Source organism: Seriola lalandi, unplaced genomic scaffold (genome assembly GCF_002814215.2).
Source record: "Seriola lalandi dorsalis isolate HSWRI2012SDOR001 ecotype SW California unplaced genomic scaffold, Sedor1 jcf7180002054689, whole genome shotgun sequence".
NCBI lineage: Eukaryota > Metazoa > Chordata > Actinopteri > Carangiformes > Carangidae > Seriola > Seriola lalandi.
Window position 1 is genome coordinate 54,004 of NW_019525242.1, and position 17,587 is coordinate 71,590.

At 41.4% G+C, this 17,587-nt stretch overlaps 1 protein-coding gene across 3 annotated transcripts; it reads right to left on the bottom strand.

The window, feature by feature from the left end:
• Positions 1–2,017: 2,017 nt before the first annotated feature.
• Positions 2,018–17,025, bottom strand: LOC111667408 (solute carrier family 35 member F5). 3 transcript variants are annotated; one of them, XM_087178488.1, is made up of 15 exons: positions 16,876–17,025; positions 16,403–16,620; positions 16,145–16,250; positions 15,222–15,363; positions 13,817–13,966; positions 12,786–12,848; positions 12,530–12,611; positions 11,596–11,789; positions 8,979–9,060; positions 8,735–8,822; positions 6,974–7,038; positions 6,760–6,864; positions 3,667–3,826; positions 3,387–3,477; positions 2,022–2,611 (listed from the first exon to the last, which is right to left on the bottom strand). In XM_087178488.1, exons 4-15 carry the CDS (start codon positions 15,354–15,356, stop codon positions 2,423–2,425), a joined length of 1,404 nt encoding a protein of 467 aa, XP_087034614.1. In that variant the 5' UTR covers positions 15,357–15,363; positions 16,145–16,250; positions 16,403–16,620; positions 16,876–17,025; the 3' UTR covers positions 2,022–2,422. The 3 variants fall into 3 exon arrangements, with proteins under 3 accessions (XP_087034615.1, XP_087034614.1, XP_023278839.1); XM_087178489.1 differs by lacking the exon at positions 16,403–16,620 and having other exon boundaries at positions 2,018–2,611; positions 11,596–11,786; XM_023423071.2 differs by lacking the exon at positions 16,403–16,620.
• Between the last annotated feature and the right edge of the window lie 562 nt (positions 17,026–17,587).

Below are 17,587 nucleotides of genomic sequence, written 5' to 3' on the forward strand. Positions count from 1 at the left end.
TCTGTCGAGACCAGAACCAGAGACTAGCAGATGGATCAGAGCGTAGTTACCTTTTTTAAATTTGTTTATGTTGTTTGTAAGCTTCCACCTTGAACTGCAGTGAGCAGTTCAAGGTGGAAACACTCAGTCATGGTGTTGATGATTATTACACTCATCATATGTCTTGTGTTGTGTAAAAACATCATATGGACATTAACAAGGTAACATACTTGCTTTTCATCACAGGGGTCTTTAAATCTAGATGTGTATAAGAGACAGGTCCTTGTGAGAATGTCAGAGAAGAAAAGACTAAGTGTGTGTCACAGTTATGGTCAATTAATTTTTAATAGGTCACACACCACAATACAATGAAACAGCAACTCACTTTCTAATTTAAACTTTAAAAGCTTCAACTTTTTAAAAAACTGGGGTGAAAATAATTTCATTTATAATGTTCACACTGTGTCAAAAACTCACTTCCTGCACAGACTTGAGGTGTGTTTGTGTGTGTGTGTGTGTGTGTGTGTGTGTGTGTGTGTGTCTGCAGTTGCGTCATAAACGCCATAGAAACCACATCTGACACCACTGAGTCCACTGGAAAATGACGGTACACAAATAATGGCTCAATGTGACTAATAACCTGTCTGGAAAAAGACAGACACCTGGAAATGAATGTTGTGTGATTATGATAATGTGATTAGTCCAATAAGATAAATTTGCCTCCAAGTGAGACTTGTTTTGTCCCAGAAGCAAAGTGGTTGTTTTTGTACCAGTGGTCATTAGTGCCTTAGGTGAGTTAAGTCAAGTTCATCTTAATATCAGGGTTCCCACACCTTCTTAAACGTCAAATTCAAGGACCCAACACCACATAGTTTGAGACACAGAGCAAGATTAACTAGTTACAACACTAAGAGTTTTACAATGAGAATTAGCGGGCTATACAGAAGCTCACAGGCAGCAATAAAAAAACAGCGAGAAGCTTGAATGTGGGGACACTTTTCAGTTGTGCTGTGTTATAGTGATGGTCTCTTGCACCCATGCTGACAGCAGCATTCAGCCCATTTACTAATGTTAAGTTAAAAAAAATTTTAATTAGAAATGTAATTAAAAAAAAAAAGGATTTATAATTTTTGCACAGAACATAGAAATTCAAGCACTTTCAATCACCCATGTCTAATTATGTCCATTTTCAGATTCTATTTTTACAAACTTTCAAGGATATCAAGGACCTGTGGCAGCCCTGTGATATAATTTTAGGCCATTAATAACCAGGCACATTATGAAAAGGAGCTTGCCAGATTAATCACCTTGTAATGAAGCTGTAACCAAGGACTGAAGCCCTCTTCTGGTGGTGTGTTGGTGTATTCAAACATGCAGAATGCTGCTTCCTCAATGCAGGAAATCTAAATGTTGATTTGGGATAATCCATTTCCAACACATGATCTAAACACACACACTGCTGAACTCAATGCTGTTGGCCTGAGGAGGCTGTAGACGGTTGGATCAAACATTAAGTCCATTTTTTGACATGACTGAAATAAAAGGGCTTAACTGTGATGTCACTGTGAAATCACCCCAGATGTCCACTGGCCCTGAGGAGGCTGTAGACGGTTGGATCAAACATTAAGTCCATTTTTTGACATGACTGAAATAAAAGGGCTTAACTGTGATGTCACTGTGAAATCACCCCAGATGTCCACTGGCTGCAGCTGCTCTCAGCTCCAGAAGCAGAGCATCAAGCAGTCTGTTCCTCAGCAGCCAAGATTGTTTCCAGGTGTTAAAAGCAAACTGAACACACTGTTTCGTAGGTCAATCTAATGTAGTGACAGATGTTTTATGGCTGTACTTTTCCTTTTGTTATTGTTGTTGTTGTTGTTGTTGTTGTTGTTGTTGCTGCTGCGGTTATTTTTATTAAGATGCTTCTACACTTATGTGTGTGTGCATACAGGAACAAGAGTGTATTAGAGCACACAACCACATGAGGTTGAGTTTCACAACCGAAGCACTGCTGCCGGGAACTGAACTGCATTTTATTACCATTTAAGACACTTTCATGTTCGCTTATTTTTTCCGTCCCCTCAGCCAGAAACACTTCATCACTTAAATTGTCTATTAAAAAAATCAAACTATCAACTTACAAATTTCATTGAATCAACCAAATGTCAGAGGTTTCAGAAAAGTCCCTGCTCGCAATAGTATATTACCATGTGATAATAATGTAACATTGCCAAAAAAGAACCAGTGTTGTCTCTCATGCATTACCTGTCCCAGTCTCTGCAAACTGTGTCTCATAGTACCTACAAATGTACTGGAACAAATGGCTGCTTGGACATGGTCAGAGGTAATCTATATGTAATCTATATGTCATTTGTATGCATGTTAGTTAGCGCACTGATAGATGTGGTCAGTGCGTTCAGTTGCTTAGCTTCCACAGGATATTATGTCACATGAAAGCCCGGTGGAGAACCAGGACGTACCTCTGGATGCGATGTTTCCTGCAGATGAAGGCGTACACTCTCCTCAGCCCCACCAGGACGGGGTCCCAGTTGTTATAGTGGCATAAGAGCGTGGCGATGAAGAAGGAGAGGAAGACAGGGACTGCCCCGGCAAAAAACAGCCACGAGAAACGTACCTACACACACACACACACACAGAAGAAAGTAACCAGTTATAAGTGGTGTCATTACTGGACTTTAGTTTCTGAGATTAATTTATAACCACATGGTCAAAAAAGTTATTTGACTTGTAACATCAATAAATACTTACATCACAACATTAACTTCAGTAAATAATTTTTGGGTAAAGCAATACGACAAACACAGAACACACACCTCTATGAAGATACATGTATACTCTGTGGTTTTCAGTGCAAAGTATCACCCACCAAATCCCCAAATGTCCTCATTGTTAATATTTTTAAACTCATCTGTGAACTGTGTTGAGTTTAAAGAGAATACGTCACCTTGACAAAATTAGAATTAAAACTACAACAAGACCACTTCTGCCAAAAAATAAATTCGAGGACTAATTTACATCTATTAAGTTGTTGCTTCCATTTAATTAGAGAAAGGGTTGGAAAATAGAGAAATTCACATTAACATCAAAACAGGACAGAAGTGGCTTATATTGACTTGTAAAACAATCAACACTTTAACTTACCGTTAATAGAACATTGAAAACATTGACTTGAAATGTCAATAAATTAAATTCAGTTTTAACCAAATTATTTGTTTCATCTAATCAGCTCGAAGGCTTAAACAAACTAAAATCATCCGAACTTTCCATTTTGCAATCCACTCTGACTCAATGTCCTCAGTCTGGAGTCTCGCCGATGCAAAACAAACATTATCTCGACTCTTACTTCAAACCCTGACTCTCATTGTGAAGTACCCGCTGTGGGTACTTACCTTCTGCATACAAATATCTGCCATAATAGACAGCGGGATGGTGAGGCTCAGTGCCAGAGTACCGATCAGTGATGATGTGAGGAAACAGCCCCTGTGGACAAAAAAGAAATATTTTAAACATAATGTACATGATGCAAGAGAACATTTTATTGACTCTGTTTAATTCCTCAGGGTGGTATCTAGATGGAAGCTCAACAAACAGAATCAAAACGTTTTATAAAGCATTAAATCCTAATGATTTGGAACTGTGACCTGCATAAATTATGGATCATGTGCTCACCAGAGCCAGAGGAACTCCGAGAGAACGGTTCCGATGAGGCCGTTGATGAGGATGTACGTCCACACCAGCTGGCTGGGAAGTTCAAAGGCCTCGAAGCCCGTGTAGTGGAGCAGGAGGAAGCCAGGCCACAGCAGCAGCAGGTTGAACAGACCCACAAACCCTGAGAGACACACAGCGGTTAAACCAAGACAGCTCTAAAGAAAACCACTGTCGGCCAGAGTAGCTTCAGGTTCATGGAATAAAACCTGTTGCGGGGGGGGGGGTCTCAATTTTTCTGCTGAGTGTTTAATACATGAAGAGGGTGCAGACATTGTTAAGAAATAACTACAACTGGTGCACATTAACTAGAGGGTTGTACGTCTCCACCAGCTAGTCAAGGTGCAGTTTACATCCACATCTGTCCAGACTCATAACATCTGTAGACTGGAGGGAATTATATAAAAGATATTAGTGATTTCACATCACTTTGTTAAGATCTGTTGCTCTTGTTCTGCTGTATGTCTACTGTACTAGTGTGTAAGTTCATTGAGAGAAATAAAAACCAGTCAGACTCCATGATGTGTTCACTTGCTTGGTCAATAAAGCTGGTTCTGACAGAGCAAAGGTGCAGCCATGACAGAAGACAATAATTCAAATATGGATGTTGCTGCAAAGAAGCTACCGATTGTAAAACGTGGAGGCCTCAGGCACATGTTCAGCCCGGCAGCACAGAAGATCTGTACAGTCATTACAGTTTCAACGTGGACACCAGTTCAGTCTCCAACCACACGTGAAATATGGGCGTCATCTCCCCCTCTGTCCCTGAGTTACAGTGTTGAATAATGGCCAGAAAAGTGTTTTTGCAGTGAAGTTGACCTTTCACTTTTTGGATGTAAAACTTCATCATTTCATCAGTTAGAATTTAGGAATGTCTTCTGGTTTTACCATCCCTGCACACAAGCAAACACAGTCCTGACAGCTCTGGTCTGTGGTTCCCTCGATGGTGGAACAAAATACACAACGGTATCAGAGCAGAGGCGTCTCTCTCTGTCTCCAAGAATCTGCTGAAGACTTGTCTCTTCAGAGAGCACCTCGGAAGGTGATGTCCCTCATTTGAAAATCCTTTTGAATAAAAGCGTCTCCCAAATAAGTAAATATAAATGCAAATGTAGAATCCCTTTATTGTCATTGCACAACAGTACAATGAAATTTAAATTGCTATTCCTAACATCAAAACAACAGTGAGAGAAAAAACTAGTTAGAAAATGAAATAAAACTAAATCTTGAAAAAGATTCAGACCAGATGTATGTATAGTTAAAGAACTTACAACACAGACACACACACACACACACACACACACACACACACACACACACACACACACACAAACACACACACAGACACACAGACAAGCTGCAAGTCTTTGAATGTCTAGAATATTAAACATTATTGACTGAGACCACTTTCATGTGAAAGTGAATGGGTAAGTGGTCTCTGACTTTAGGACCCCACTGTAAGTGTTGCACCGATGCAGATATTGCACTAAAACAGTGAATATTTGCAGAGACGCTGTCCTACATTATACCCACTGGTCAGAGTGAGGGCCCCTGGCAGAGGGAATGGTTATAGATAGGTACAGACTTGGCAGAGTTTAGTTCACAGATGGCCCTCGGTTAAAACTTCCTGAGTCTGGAGGTGTGGTGGGATTTTATGGCCCTGTAGTGCTTGCCAGAGGGCAGCGGGGCAGGTGATGTCCGGGGTGGGATGAGCCTTTGAGGATGTTGATTGCTCTGCGAAAGGGAATAGAGTTGGGAACCATTTCCATGCTGTCCCCCGTTGATAAGGAGAGGCGTTATATTCTCCTTTATTTCTGCTGAAGTCAATTATTAGTTGGTTCTGTTTGTTTTGCCGGTTTTTAGTGCCAGGTTATTCTCAGAGCACCTGCCTCCCTGATGTCCCAGATGGTCACAGATTCTGCGGCCCCCCTGGCTGGCCTCGATGCTCACTGGCACTGTACCCGTGCAACCTGAAGGGTCTAGCGCCCGAGGACAATGAGCTGGAGACAGTTGGCACCAGGTTCTGCCACTCGTGCATCGGACCTGGACACTGAAACACCGTGGATGGTCACCTCAGCGCCATTAGATGATCCTGGGGTTTGCACTGGAACGAAGCTCAAGACTGGGACCTTCTAATCCACCAGCAGATGGGCTGGGAAAGGCCAGGGTCAGCCGGTTTGGTGACCTTCTATTGGGGACTGTTGTATTAAAGGCAGAGCTGTAGTCTATGAATAACAACCTTGCATAGGTCCCTTAATGTTCAAGGTGTGTCAGTGTGGTGGCGATGGCACATTCTGTTGACTTATTTGGTCTGTACACAAACTGGAGCTGATGGAGGGTGGGTGAAAGGTGCCTATGATGTGCTTTACGATCAGTCTTTCAAGTACTTTATGACAGTAGGTGTAAGTGTGACTGGTCGTTAAGGCTGTTAATGGCATCCACATCTCACGTCTGATGTTTGCTCTAAAAGTGTGCAGCTATTGGAGGCTGGAGGGGGGAGTCGTATCAACCCCATGTCCCTTTGTGTCAAAACGAGCAAAGAAGCAATTTAGCTCCTCTGCTAGAGAAGTGTTGCCACCGGCAGCAGTGGTGATTTCTGTAGTTGGTGACGTGCTGGATGCCTTGCCTTGCCACACGCAGTGGAGGGGAGCGTTGGTGAAGTGGTCCTCAATCCTCTGCTTGGACGCCGATTTGGCCTCCTTGGTACCCCCCTCCGGGCTGGATCTGGTAACACTGAACATTTCGCAGTGGCAAGACATGGAGTTTATGTTGCAGACTCTGAGCAGGGTGTGGACCTCCTTTGTCATCCAGGATTTTTTGATTTGGAAAAACCCAGATACACTTTTTCATGTTGTTTGTGATTGTTCTAAATCACATCATCCTTGAATCTAAGTGAACGTTTGTGCCAACTTTGAAGAAACTCCCTGAGGGCGTTCTTGAGATGCCGCGTTAACGCCAAAGGCAGGGACGGATGGACGGCCTGAAAACATAATAACTCCAGCCACAGAGCCATAAAAAGTCTGGCCTTAAAAAAAAACATGCTGAGCATTTGCTTACCAAAGAACATGGGAATGTCAAGCTTATCCTCCCGGTCCACTCGTCTCTTGATCATTACTATGTAGACAGCGTAAAGTATCGCCCCCGCCAGCGACCACAGAGAACCTTCATAACAATTTAAAAGTCATCACATTTGGAAGGAGGGTTTCAAACTATATTAATTACACAATAGTGATGTCAAAGAGTGACAGATACTTGCTGTCTCCATGGTTACCTATGACACCCTTCCCATCAGGGTTGTCCATGCTGGAGAAACTCACAAGAGCCACACCTCCCATGCTAAAGAAGGGGAAGAAGAAGAAGACAAATTTTTTAGACGCCAATTATATATTTTTTTAAACACAAAGGAATTTGACCACTGCATTTAACCCATCAATGAGCAGTCAGCAAACACACACACCAGCACCGGGCAGCTGCAGTGCCAGGGGAGCGGTTGTGGGTAGGCATGTCCCGATCCAATTTCAAAGATCGGTATTGGGGCAGATCAAGGCATTTTTTAACTCATCGGTATCGGCTGTATTGAGCACGAACCTAAGCCCAAGAAGCCTTTTCACGTCAGCTGTCACAGGGGTGTTGTAAACGGAGAGAGGACGCGGTGTGGAAATATTTTAAAGTGGAAAGTGAAAGCAGGTCCAACAGTCACTCAAAGACTCAAGGGAATACAGTGAGTTCACTCAGGCAAAAGCTGCAGCGCGGACTCAAGGAACATTAAGAAGGCGAGAGACATTTCCTTGAGACAGCAGGAGGCCAAAAAGATTACAGAGTGGTCATTGAACTCATCACTTTGGATGACCAGCCTATTTTATCAGATAGCTTTTGTCTCACTGAGCCTCTCTGCACACTGGATCAACTCCACTTTTGATTTAAAAATAATATAAAAAAAACATTAAGGAATTAAGGATTCAGGATTTTTTTCTTAATCCATTGCAGATCTTTTCAAGCATATACATTGGATGTATGGATGTATTTGAAGTGTGAACTATGCAAAGTATCCCTGATGGGGGCAAAACTGCTCCAACGTTCACATATTCTACAATATGAAAGTGTCGAATGACATTAACAACATAGTGACTGCTCTTCTTAGGTTACAGGACTGACCTCACTGACACTGGTGACCAATGTGTGACTTATTCACTTTAACTAAAATTAAATAAGACACTATGTACAACAGCTTGGATAAAATAAAAGAAATAATTTAACTCTTTGCTTTAATGGTGAGAGTCAGATGAAGAGATCGAGATCGATCTAACACTCATCAATAGAGCTAACAGGCATATTTCCCAAAATATTGAACTACTCCTTTTTCAACACATTCAGGTCTAAAAGCTATAACATCTGCAAAGGGCATGCGGCAACAAGCCGAGGTGATGTGCTCAATAAATTAAAAGTCTTGTGTTCAAAGTTTAGATTTTGTTCAGAATGTGGCGATAAGAGAAAAGATCAGGACGTCACAAAAACCGTCTGAGTTTATTCACCACGGATCATGAATTCTCTGTCTGAATCTGGCCAGTAGTTGTCAAGATATCTGTCTGAACCCGCCACATGGGGTGAGGAAAGAAATAACTTTTACAGATCCTCTAGATGATTTAAATTAGACTTTTTTTGTCATAAATCAGAGCATATAATCAGAAAAGCTGCTCTGTGTTCACATTGCTATGCTTCTAACCATTGGCCACCGTGGAAGTGGCAGACTCTGATCAGTATGATGGGTTTAAATATGCAGCTAACACAACAATGATTGTTAGCAGAGTAAATTCATTGTTGGTTTTAGTCTTTTCATGAGATTTGTTGATCATAAAATGATAAAACGTCACCAGACGTGTTCTTTAAGCCCCTGGCTGCTACGATACTACTGGATACAATGAAAACTAGATTTCAACAACTTTAACAAAGCAGATCAACTGAAATCTAAGAGGAAAGTGTGGAAACACAAACAACATAAAACAATACATACACATATTCATTCGGCCCTTACCTCAGAGCCACAGCTAGCAGTTTGGACAAGGTGAAGCGGTCGCTGCTGTTGCTGGGAAATATGGCTGCTAGGATGAGCGTGAACAGGCCTGAAGAGGGAGAGGTGGTAAGGAACAGTGACCAGACCACACCTCTTTAGGTTTCATTAATACACAACTTAACCAACGCTCATTTTCCTTTCCAACCTTTACATTTTACTTATTGCCATGAAATTCAGAGAGAGAGAGAGAGAGAGAGAGAGAGACCTGAAGTGGACGACAGGATGTTGACGATTGCAACCTGCACATCGGACAGCGCCTCCTGGTAGGACAGGTTAGCCAGGAACCACTGGAAGACACACAGAAGCAGAGATGTGACGATGTGTACGAGGAAGGGACGAAATGACAAACACCTTACAACACAACAGGCAAACACCAATTAACTGTTCTTAAGTTTTGATTCAACTCACTGGTCAATCTGTGTTCGCTGTGTGCGCCCATGTTTGTGATGTGATTAAGCGAGCATCTCTCTCTTCCTCTTTCCTGTCATCTATTCACTCTCACTATCAGAATGCTCAGTAATTATAATAACAACTTTTTTTTTTAAAGGCCAAACTGAACCTAAAGTGCATGGTGGCTGGGTAGGGTGTGAGCCTTCAACAGATTCTTGAAGATAGAGAGGGACGCTCCTGCTCTGAGAGCATTCAGTAGCTTGTTCCACCATCAGGGAACCACAGACCAGAACAGTCTGGACTGAGCTTGTCTTGTGTGCAGGGATGGTGATGACAGATGATGTTGCTGGGAGGAACGCAGTGGCTGAGAAGGAGCATAAGGCTGAATGATTGGGTTCAAGTAGGTGGTGCAGTCCCAGAAGTCTCTCTGAAGGCAGCTTAGTGACTGAATTTGATTCAGGAGGCCATGGGTAGCAAGTGTAAGTCGATGAGTAGCGGAGCGATATTTGACCTTTTAGCCTGATTGCAGACCAGACATTCTGCTGCATTCTGGACCATCTGTAAGAGTTTCACTGTGTGTGCAGAGAGGTCCACCAGAAGGGCATTACAGTAGGTGAAGTGAGAGATAACCATGGCCTGGACCAAGATCTGGGTGGCAAGTGAGGTAAAACAGGTAAGGGATGATTTTTCTTATGTACAAAGCAGCAGGGACCGGGAGAGGGATGCAACATGGTCAGAGAAGGAGAGCTGGTCATCAAACATGACACCCAGGTTTATCGCGGCCTTGGTGGGGGTGAGAGAGGAAGAGGTGATTTTGATATTGATAGTTCATCATTTAAAAATGCCACAAGATTAATGACTTGCAAGTTGGCACTCATAAACTGTGACTCTCTGCTCAGTCACATCATTGTTATAAGGCAATGGCACATCTTTTAGAGTACAAGCAAACACACACTTTTTGCTACCTGGCTTGCAAATAACACAAAAAGAATACAAGTGTGTGTTATTAATTATGCTTTATAAAAAGCAACTACAGCAAAGCATAAAAACAAGACACAGGTGAAGCGGTGCTGTAGAACTACAGTAGCTTCACAGAGTTTTCAGTTTGTGCACACTTTATTCTGTTGTAGATTTCAGAGGGCCCTGGCTCAGGTGGTCCCTGGGTTGGCAGTTTGATCCACGGCTTCTTGAACCCAGGAAGTGTCAGGAAGGGCATCCGGAATAAAAACCTCTGTCAGATCAACTATGTGGATGGTTTTCCCCGTATTTAGATCCTTTGCTGTGGCTCCAAACTGTGGTCATGTACATCCTTTTTGCCTGTTTGGCAAACTGAACTGACTGCACATAATTGAGAGGAGCACACATTTGTGTACCTAAGGTTCCACAGTATACACTGCATGTCAGGACAAGAACCAAGCCATGAAGTCCAAGGAACTCTCTGTAGACCATTGTGGTGAGGTACAGATTAGGTATAAAACCATTTGTAAAGCTTTGCGTGTTCCCAGGGCCTCAATAATTGTGAAAAAGAAGAAGTTTGGAACCAGGACTCTTCCTGCAGTTGGCCATCTAGCCACCAGCCAAAAGGGCCTTGGTCAGGGAGCTGACCAAGAACCCAACAGTCACTCTAACAGAGCTTCAGGAGTCCTGTGGAGATAGAGAACCTGCTGGAAGGACCATCTCAGCAGCTCTCCATCAATCAGCCTTTATGATAAGAGAGTGAGTAAAACGCAATGACAGCGACACGGGTTTGCCAAACAGCATTTAAAATTATATCTCTAGCAGCAGCTATGTGTAAGAGACGAGCCTCTCTTCTGATTGATTGACTGTTTACTGAATGATCCAATAAAAATATCACAGATTTCAGGTAAAAACACCAAATCCTCCAAGGTTGGATGGTGGGTCCAGGTAGTCCAGGCTTTGGTCATGGCTGAGAGCAGTGACTGCTTTGTTGTGACATCACAAAGTTCCAGAAGTCCTGACAGCTGGTCTTAAGGCTCAGTGTCTGAATACAGGCTGTGTGCATTTCTCTGTAGATTGAGGCTTTGATACTTTCACAGTATTAATATAGAACCTAGACCTGCTTTATAATCAAACTACACACGGACATCGCCCTTTATACTATATGGGACCTTTAAAAATAAATCTATGTACTCTAACATGTGACTTTTAGCTATGCTTTTCAAAGACACTGTTTATTAGAACAGTATTGGGTATTCAACATTTTCCATACTATAACTTCACAGCACTGAATGTTTATTTCTAAACAAGAGTTTAATGTAAAATATACAAATAGAGTATCTTGATTTCAAAATGTTTTGTCTCGATTTATTTAAAAAAATAAATTCAGTGTTTTTCATTTCTATGAAATATGTCTATAATTTGATACAGCAAAGTAAAATATAAAGTTGGGCTTCCAGCTGATCTCCACTCACCACAAAGCAGAAGAAGAAGCTGATTTTGGCCACATCAGTGATTGTTAGCTTGCCCACTGTGCGGAGCATGGCTTCTTGGTCCTTGGCAGCTGGGTAGGACATGCGGGACAGCTTGGCCTCCAGAGCCTGAGTGGAGGGCAGCTGACGCACCTCCATGATGTTACTGAAACGCACCCGGTGCTTTTTGGAAGCTGCTGGGAGGCAGAAATGGGAGAGAGGAGTGAATTAATGGAGGTTTTATTCAAATGCCCAAACACAGAAAATATAGTGTAATTTTGAGGCTCCATTTGAATTTGCAGCAAGACCTTCATTTTACCATAAATTACACCTAACAGCCTCCTTATCAGCTGCTAATGCGGGACTGGGACGAAAACAACCATTATTTCCAACACAGGTGCCAAACATATGAAGCCTTGTAATTCAAACACACCAGAAACCCTAATAAACTGTCTGAGAACCTCTGCTGTGTGGCTTTGGTCTCTGGAGCCTGTCAGCCAGCTCTAGAAATTGAGGGGCAGCTTTTTCTGAAGAGCATCACTTAATCATCAGGTTTTTCAATTGCTCTGCGAAAAGCAGCTCAGACAGACGACGAAATCCTGCTGTTTGTCATTTTGTTCTTATGATGGTGTGTGAAAGAAGAAGAGAGAGACAAAACATCAGACAGATGTTCCTCATGTTAAATGTAGCATTTCTGTCAGAGTGGCTTTAATCAATGATTCTGCCTATTTTCATGGCTCAGTACTGCCCTCTGTTGTTCACATTGTATCTCTCATTAATGAGACCAAACTGATGAGGTTATCAATCACATGAGTCACGACTTAAACATTTAAACAAATTCATGAGAGCTTAGTAAATTCAGAGCGGGATACAAGACAATAAATGTGCTTCACGCTTCATTTTTATAAAGGAGAAAACATCAACTGTATGTACTCACAAGATTCACAGTCTCCAATTAAACAATTTGAGTGTTCAGCGGGTACGTCCTGGAACTTCACTGGCACATACAGAGGTTCACTCTGAGGGAAAGACAAAGTCAGACATTTATAGATGTTAAATAGTCGTATAAAACAACCCTCATAACTAAGTTTGTCCTGACTCCCTACACTGACAACAGAGCAGGAAATGGTAAACATTTTAAACAGAACACTGCAGGTAGAGTTCATCATTTACTCTGGAAACAAACTACGTACCAAACAGTTGTTCCCAGTGGTGTCAGTGGTGCAGGGTGCAATGTAGGCCTCGGCATCAGCAAACTGCAGAAAGAGGCAATTTAAACTGTCAACAGATCAAAGACATTCTGCTGCACTGACTGAAGAGCCTTTCACACTTTCATCTTATCTAAAAAGGTTAATTGTTTTTCAACCCAGGTCCTTAAAAACATTCACCAGCAGCTTCTAAGTGAGCTTTAACAAAGCTCAGTGGGAAGATTTTTTTTTTCGGCATCAAAAACAATAATGAATCCGTTTTGTGATTAAAAAAAAAAAAAAAGAAACTCAGCCTAGACAGACAGAAAAAAAGCTAGAATCCATGATTTCTAGAAGGTTTTCCACAACTTTCTGCTTCTTCTGCAGATGTAGTTGAGAAAAATAAAGTCAACTAGGGAGCACCTTGTGATAGGATCACACCAGCTGCGATGTTCCACCCCATGAGTCCAAACCAGTACTCATGAGTCGGACCACACTCATCTTCCAATCCAGCCTTTATTTTGAGCTCACCTACACACCTGTAAAGTTTTTTGACTGTATCTGGCAGGTTGTGACAGAATCACTCTGTCCACAGACAGACAGACACCTGCAAAAGTCCTAAAAACCACCTCTGTGGTAGTTCCTGATACAGTAGGTGTCTCCATGACCACATTTTGCCACACAGACACAGACATGGACACAGAAACAGACACGGACACAGACACAGACACGAACACGGACACGGACACGGACACAGACACAGAAAAAGACACGGACACAGAAACACACAGGGTCACGGTCACGGTCACAGACACGGACACGGTCACGGTCACACACAGGGTCACGGACACGGTCACGGACACGGACACAGACACACACAGAAGGTGAAAACAATACTAGCCCTGTTATAGCAGCTGGTAATAAAGCTGTCAGAAGACATGGTTTGTGGTTCTGTATCACTGAGGAGGTGATAAGCACCGTCATGAATGCTTGGAGGAAAAAAACATTTAAACATGCTGCCCCCATGTGGTACTTACAAACGCAGAGTGGCGGCATTTCAGAGTGCCAGTGCACTGCTGCCTCCAGGGCCGCCACAGCAGGAAACCCAGCAAATACAGCACAAACATGGAGGTCTTGGTGAACGTGCTGAAGAAGGGTTTGTTGTACTCCTGTCGCTTGAAGATGTACTGCAGGAACAAACAACAGGGGGGAAATGTTAGAACCAGCTAATGTGCACTGGAAAGTCTACACCTTTATGTCTTCAAAGCAGCAGGTTTGGTTTCACATGTCTGTGCTTTTAATTCAAACACATTCCACCTCAGTTTTCCCTCTCAGACTCTCCTGTTGTTTATTTTGCATTTCTAGTTTTTCAAGTTAAAGTTCTTCCCAGCAGCACAGAAGGAGAGTAACAAATGGTATTTACTCAACCTAATGCAACACTTCATACTTTCATTCCACTAAATGTTCAAATGACTCCTTGCTCTTTTTATTCCATTTATCTGATGGCTGTAGTTGCTATTTGTTCTTTGTTTAGTTATTTCTTAATTTTTATGAAAATCATTGTTGACTGTGAGAGGTTATATGTTTGCAGGTTTCCTCCTTGTGTCTTCCGTTGGTAGACCACTTCTGTGCTGCTAACCCAGCTTTCTCTTGTAACAGTGCCACTGGCACAAGAAATGAACTGACTTTTTTTTTTTTTTTTATTCTTTTAACCTTATTTTATTACTTTTTTTCTTCAGTCACGGTATATGCTGTTTTTAGTGGAATTATTGTTTTTTGAGCTGCATCAAATGTTTTACTGAATGTTTAGATAAACTGTGGGTACTTGTTATTTTTGTTATTATCATTATTAGCAGTTTTACTGTTGTTTGTATTTGTCAATATTTCCTTATGCCCTGTTTTGTGTTTGATTTTAATATCCATTGTTTTGCATTATGATGTTATGTTTACTTGAGTGGACCCCAGCAAGAGTAGTTGCTACCTTGGTAGTGGCTAATGGGGACTTAAATACAGTAAATAAATAAAAAAATGAATGAACTGGCATATATTTAAATTTAAAACTGTGAAATCGTCTGCAGTTTAAACTATCAAGCAGAATATTATATTTTCTAGTACTAGTACTTGCACATAAACACAATTCTTTATGTAAACATTTTTTTTTCACATTTAATGGAGTTGCAGCATTAACATTAACTAATTAAGGATACTCTTCATCCAGCACTTGTTGGGGGAGAGGATGAAGAAGTTGTATCATGCATTGGGGCACGAACAAAACAAAACACCACATCATTGTCTGCTGATCCCAGAACATCTCTATGCACTCTGGTTACTGAGTACATATGCACCCCTCTCTCATTTCACTCCTATTGTATCGTCTTATACTGCAACCCGCCTCGCAACAGCAGGTGTGTAAAACTGACTGACTGTGACATAAGTCCTTACTGAGGTTAGCTCAGAGGAGGCTACCCAGATGACATCCACCAGCAGGAGTATCACCACCCCCAGCGCCATCCGCCTGCGCTGGGCTGCAGAGCTACCCTGAGAGCTCATTCGATTCATGATGAATGCCCATTCCATCTGGACACTGATAAGAGAGGCAAAACACAAACATATTCAAGTTACTGAAATTCAGGAGGTAGCTCACAGCTGCACCCAACATTTAAAAATCATTAATTAATCGATGACCTTTCTTTGAAAGAGACATACTGACAGCTCAATCATAGATTCTAACAAGGGAGCACAACAATGTTCCAGTTAGTAAGATATTAGGGCTGAACGATATGTAAAAAATAAATCATATTGCAATTATTTTGGCAGATATTGCAACATGACTCACAATTTCAGTTGGAGTGGTGAAAAAAATATTAAAATGATGATGATGTTACTTTTGTATCAAACAATCATGTTCATTTAAGTCTGGAGAATGTGATTTATAGGTCATCTCTGTAGCACCACAGTGATTCATTTCTGGTCTGTTGTGACACATTTTACCTTTATCAAAGAAGTTTCAGCTCTTGCAATGTGGATACTGCACTTGCCCATATTGTCATTTCATTAATAGCCTTATAAAATGTGTCTCATACTGTACTCAAAATGCAAAAATCATGAAAATATTGTGCATGCCTGCAGCCCTGTTTGAATGACATTTTCAAAGACTCTTGAAGCATGTAGAACTGAAAACACAAAAGCCATTGTCACCCCGAAATCTGCCAAGCTCTTCAAGAAGCAATATTTCCTACAGGTAGAAAAACCCTGAAGGCATTAAGTATGTTAAAGGTAAGAGACAATAAAAGAGTAAAGACAGGGTATAGCTAAAATACCATATCAGAGCTGGAGGAAACTTTTAGTTACATTGCAGTACCCACCTGTTTACCAACAAACTTCTGTCTGAAATGTTATGTCTGTGGTCTCTCCAGCTGCCAGCTCACAGTCAGTCAGAACCAAAAAGGGGAATTCAAAATTAACAAAACCCTGCCACAAAAACAAAAGCAAAAGACAGCTGTGTTGTACTGTTGTATAATGTCTCTAATGTCACAACAAACAGCAGTGGACATATTACCACTATAACAAGACATGACCACTGAAGACTTACTGATGAAAAATATGTTGACACCTCGATTTACCTGTGTGTTGAAGTGTGGCAGTGGGCTACGTGCCAGTTAGCTACATTTCAGCTGGAGGCACTGCAGAGCTAAAACTGTAGAAAAGAGCTTTTGCTGTAGCTGCAAATTCCAAGAGTTAGCTTTTATCTTTCCATCTGTACAGGTGCAGCTAGCTGTTGTCTGTGAAGCCCATTCAAGTTTTCTTAGTCAGATGAGCCACCTTCTTCAATCCCTGAAAGCTAGCGACACAGTTTGTAAGCTAGCTATTAAACACAGCCTGGAGGTCAGTACGTAATGCTGTAGGTTATATTTCAGTGAAACGTTAGCTGTAATTCATTGACAAGAGCTGGTTCAGGTCCACCTATTGGTCTAGTTAACGCTAGCAGGTAGCATCGCTGTGCTACGTTTACTTGTTTACGGATAACTCACGAGCTAAGCGCTAACAAGCCTTCTAGATTAAACGATCAAATACTTCATTAAAATAGTCTTTTTACCTGAATGCCAGAAGGGGTCATTTAGTTCTCGCTATTATCCACTTGTCTTTTCATGCTCTGTGGAAGTATCAACAAAATCAATCCGTTTTTACGATAAAATTATTGACAGCCCAGTGGTTGTAAACATTAGCACATCCTGCCCTCTTCATTGTCAGGTGACATCATTTATGGTGTGCAGAGACTTCTGGGATATGAGGTCTTAAAGTAGCGAATGTTGTCATTCACGTCTTCAAACATTTTAAAAGTTGTTTAATTCTGTCAATTTAAACACTAAGTTTTGCACTTAGACCGTTAGAACAATTTAATACCTATAACTGTATGAGTTTAAAAAAAAAAACATATTTCATACATACACACTTAAACGAATGATCTTTTTTTGTGTTAGTGTTAATATGTGGAATTTTATTATAGATTATGTAGAGTATAACTATAACAAAGAGAGTAATTTGGAGTTACAAGCAGCACAAACAACATGGCTGTACTGACTTAAACATAAATACAAAGGACAACATAATTCCCCACAAAATCAGTATTGAGAATGATGAGATTTGTATTCATGTTTGAACATCCGTTTATAGACAGCTGCCAGCTTGAAATACAACTTCAGCTATTTAGAAAGGGATCACTGGATTCTAATATTCATTGTAGAAGGAGTCCACCTTCTGGGACCGGGGCTCTGATCCTTGTGCTGTATATTCAGGTAATTGCCATA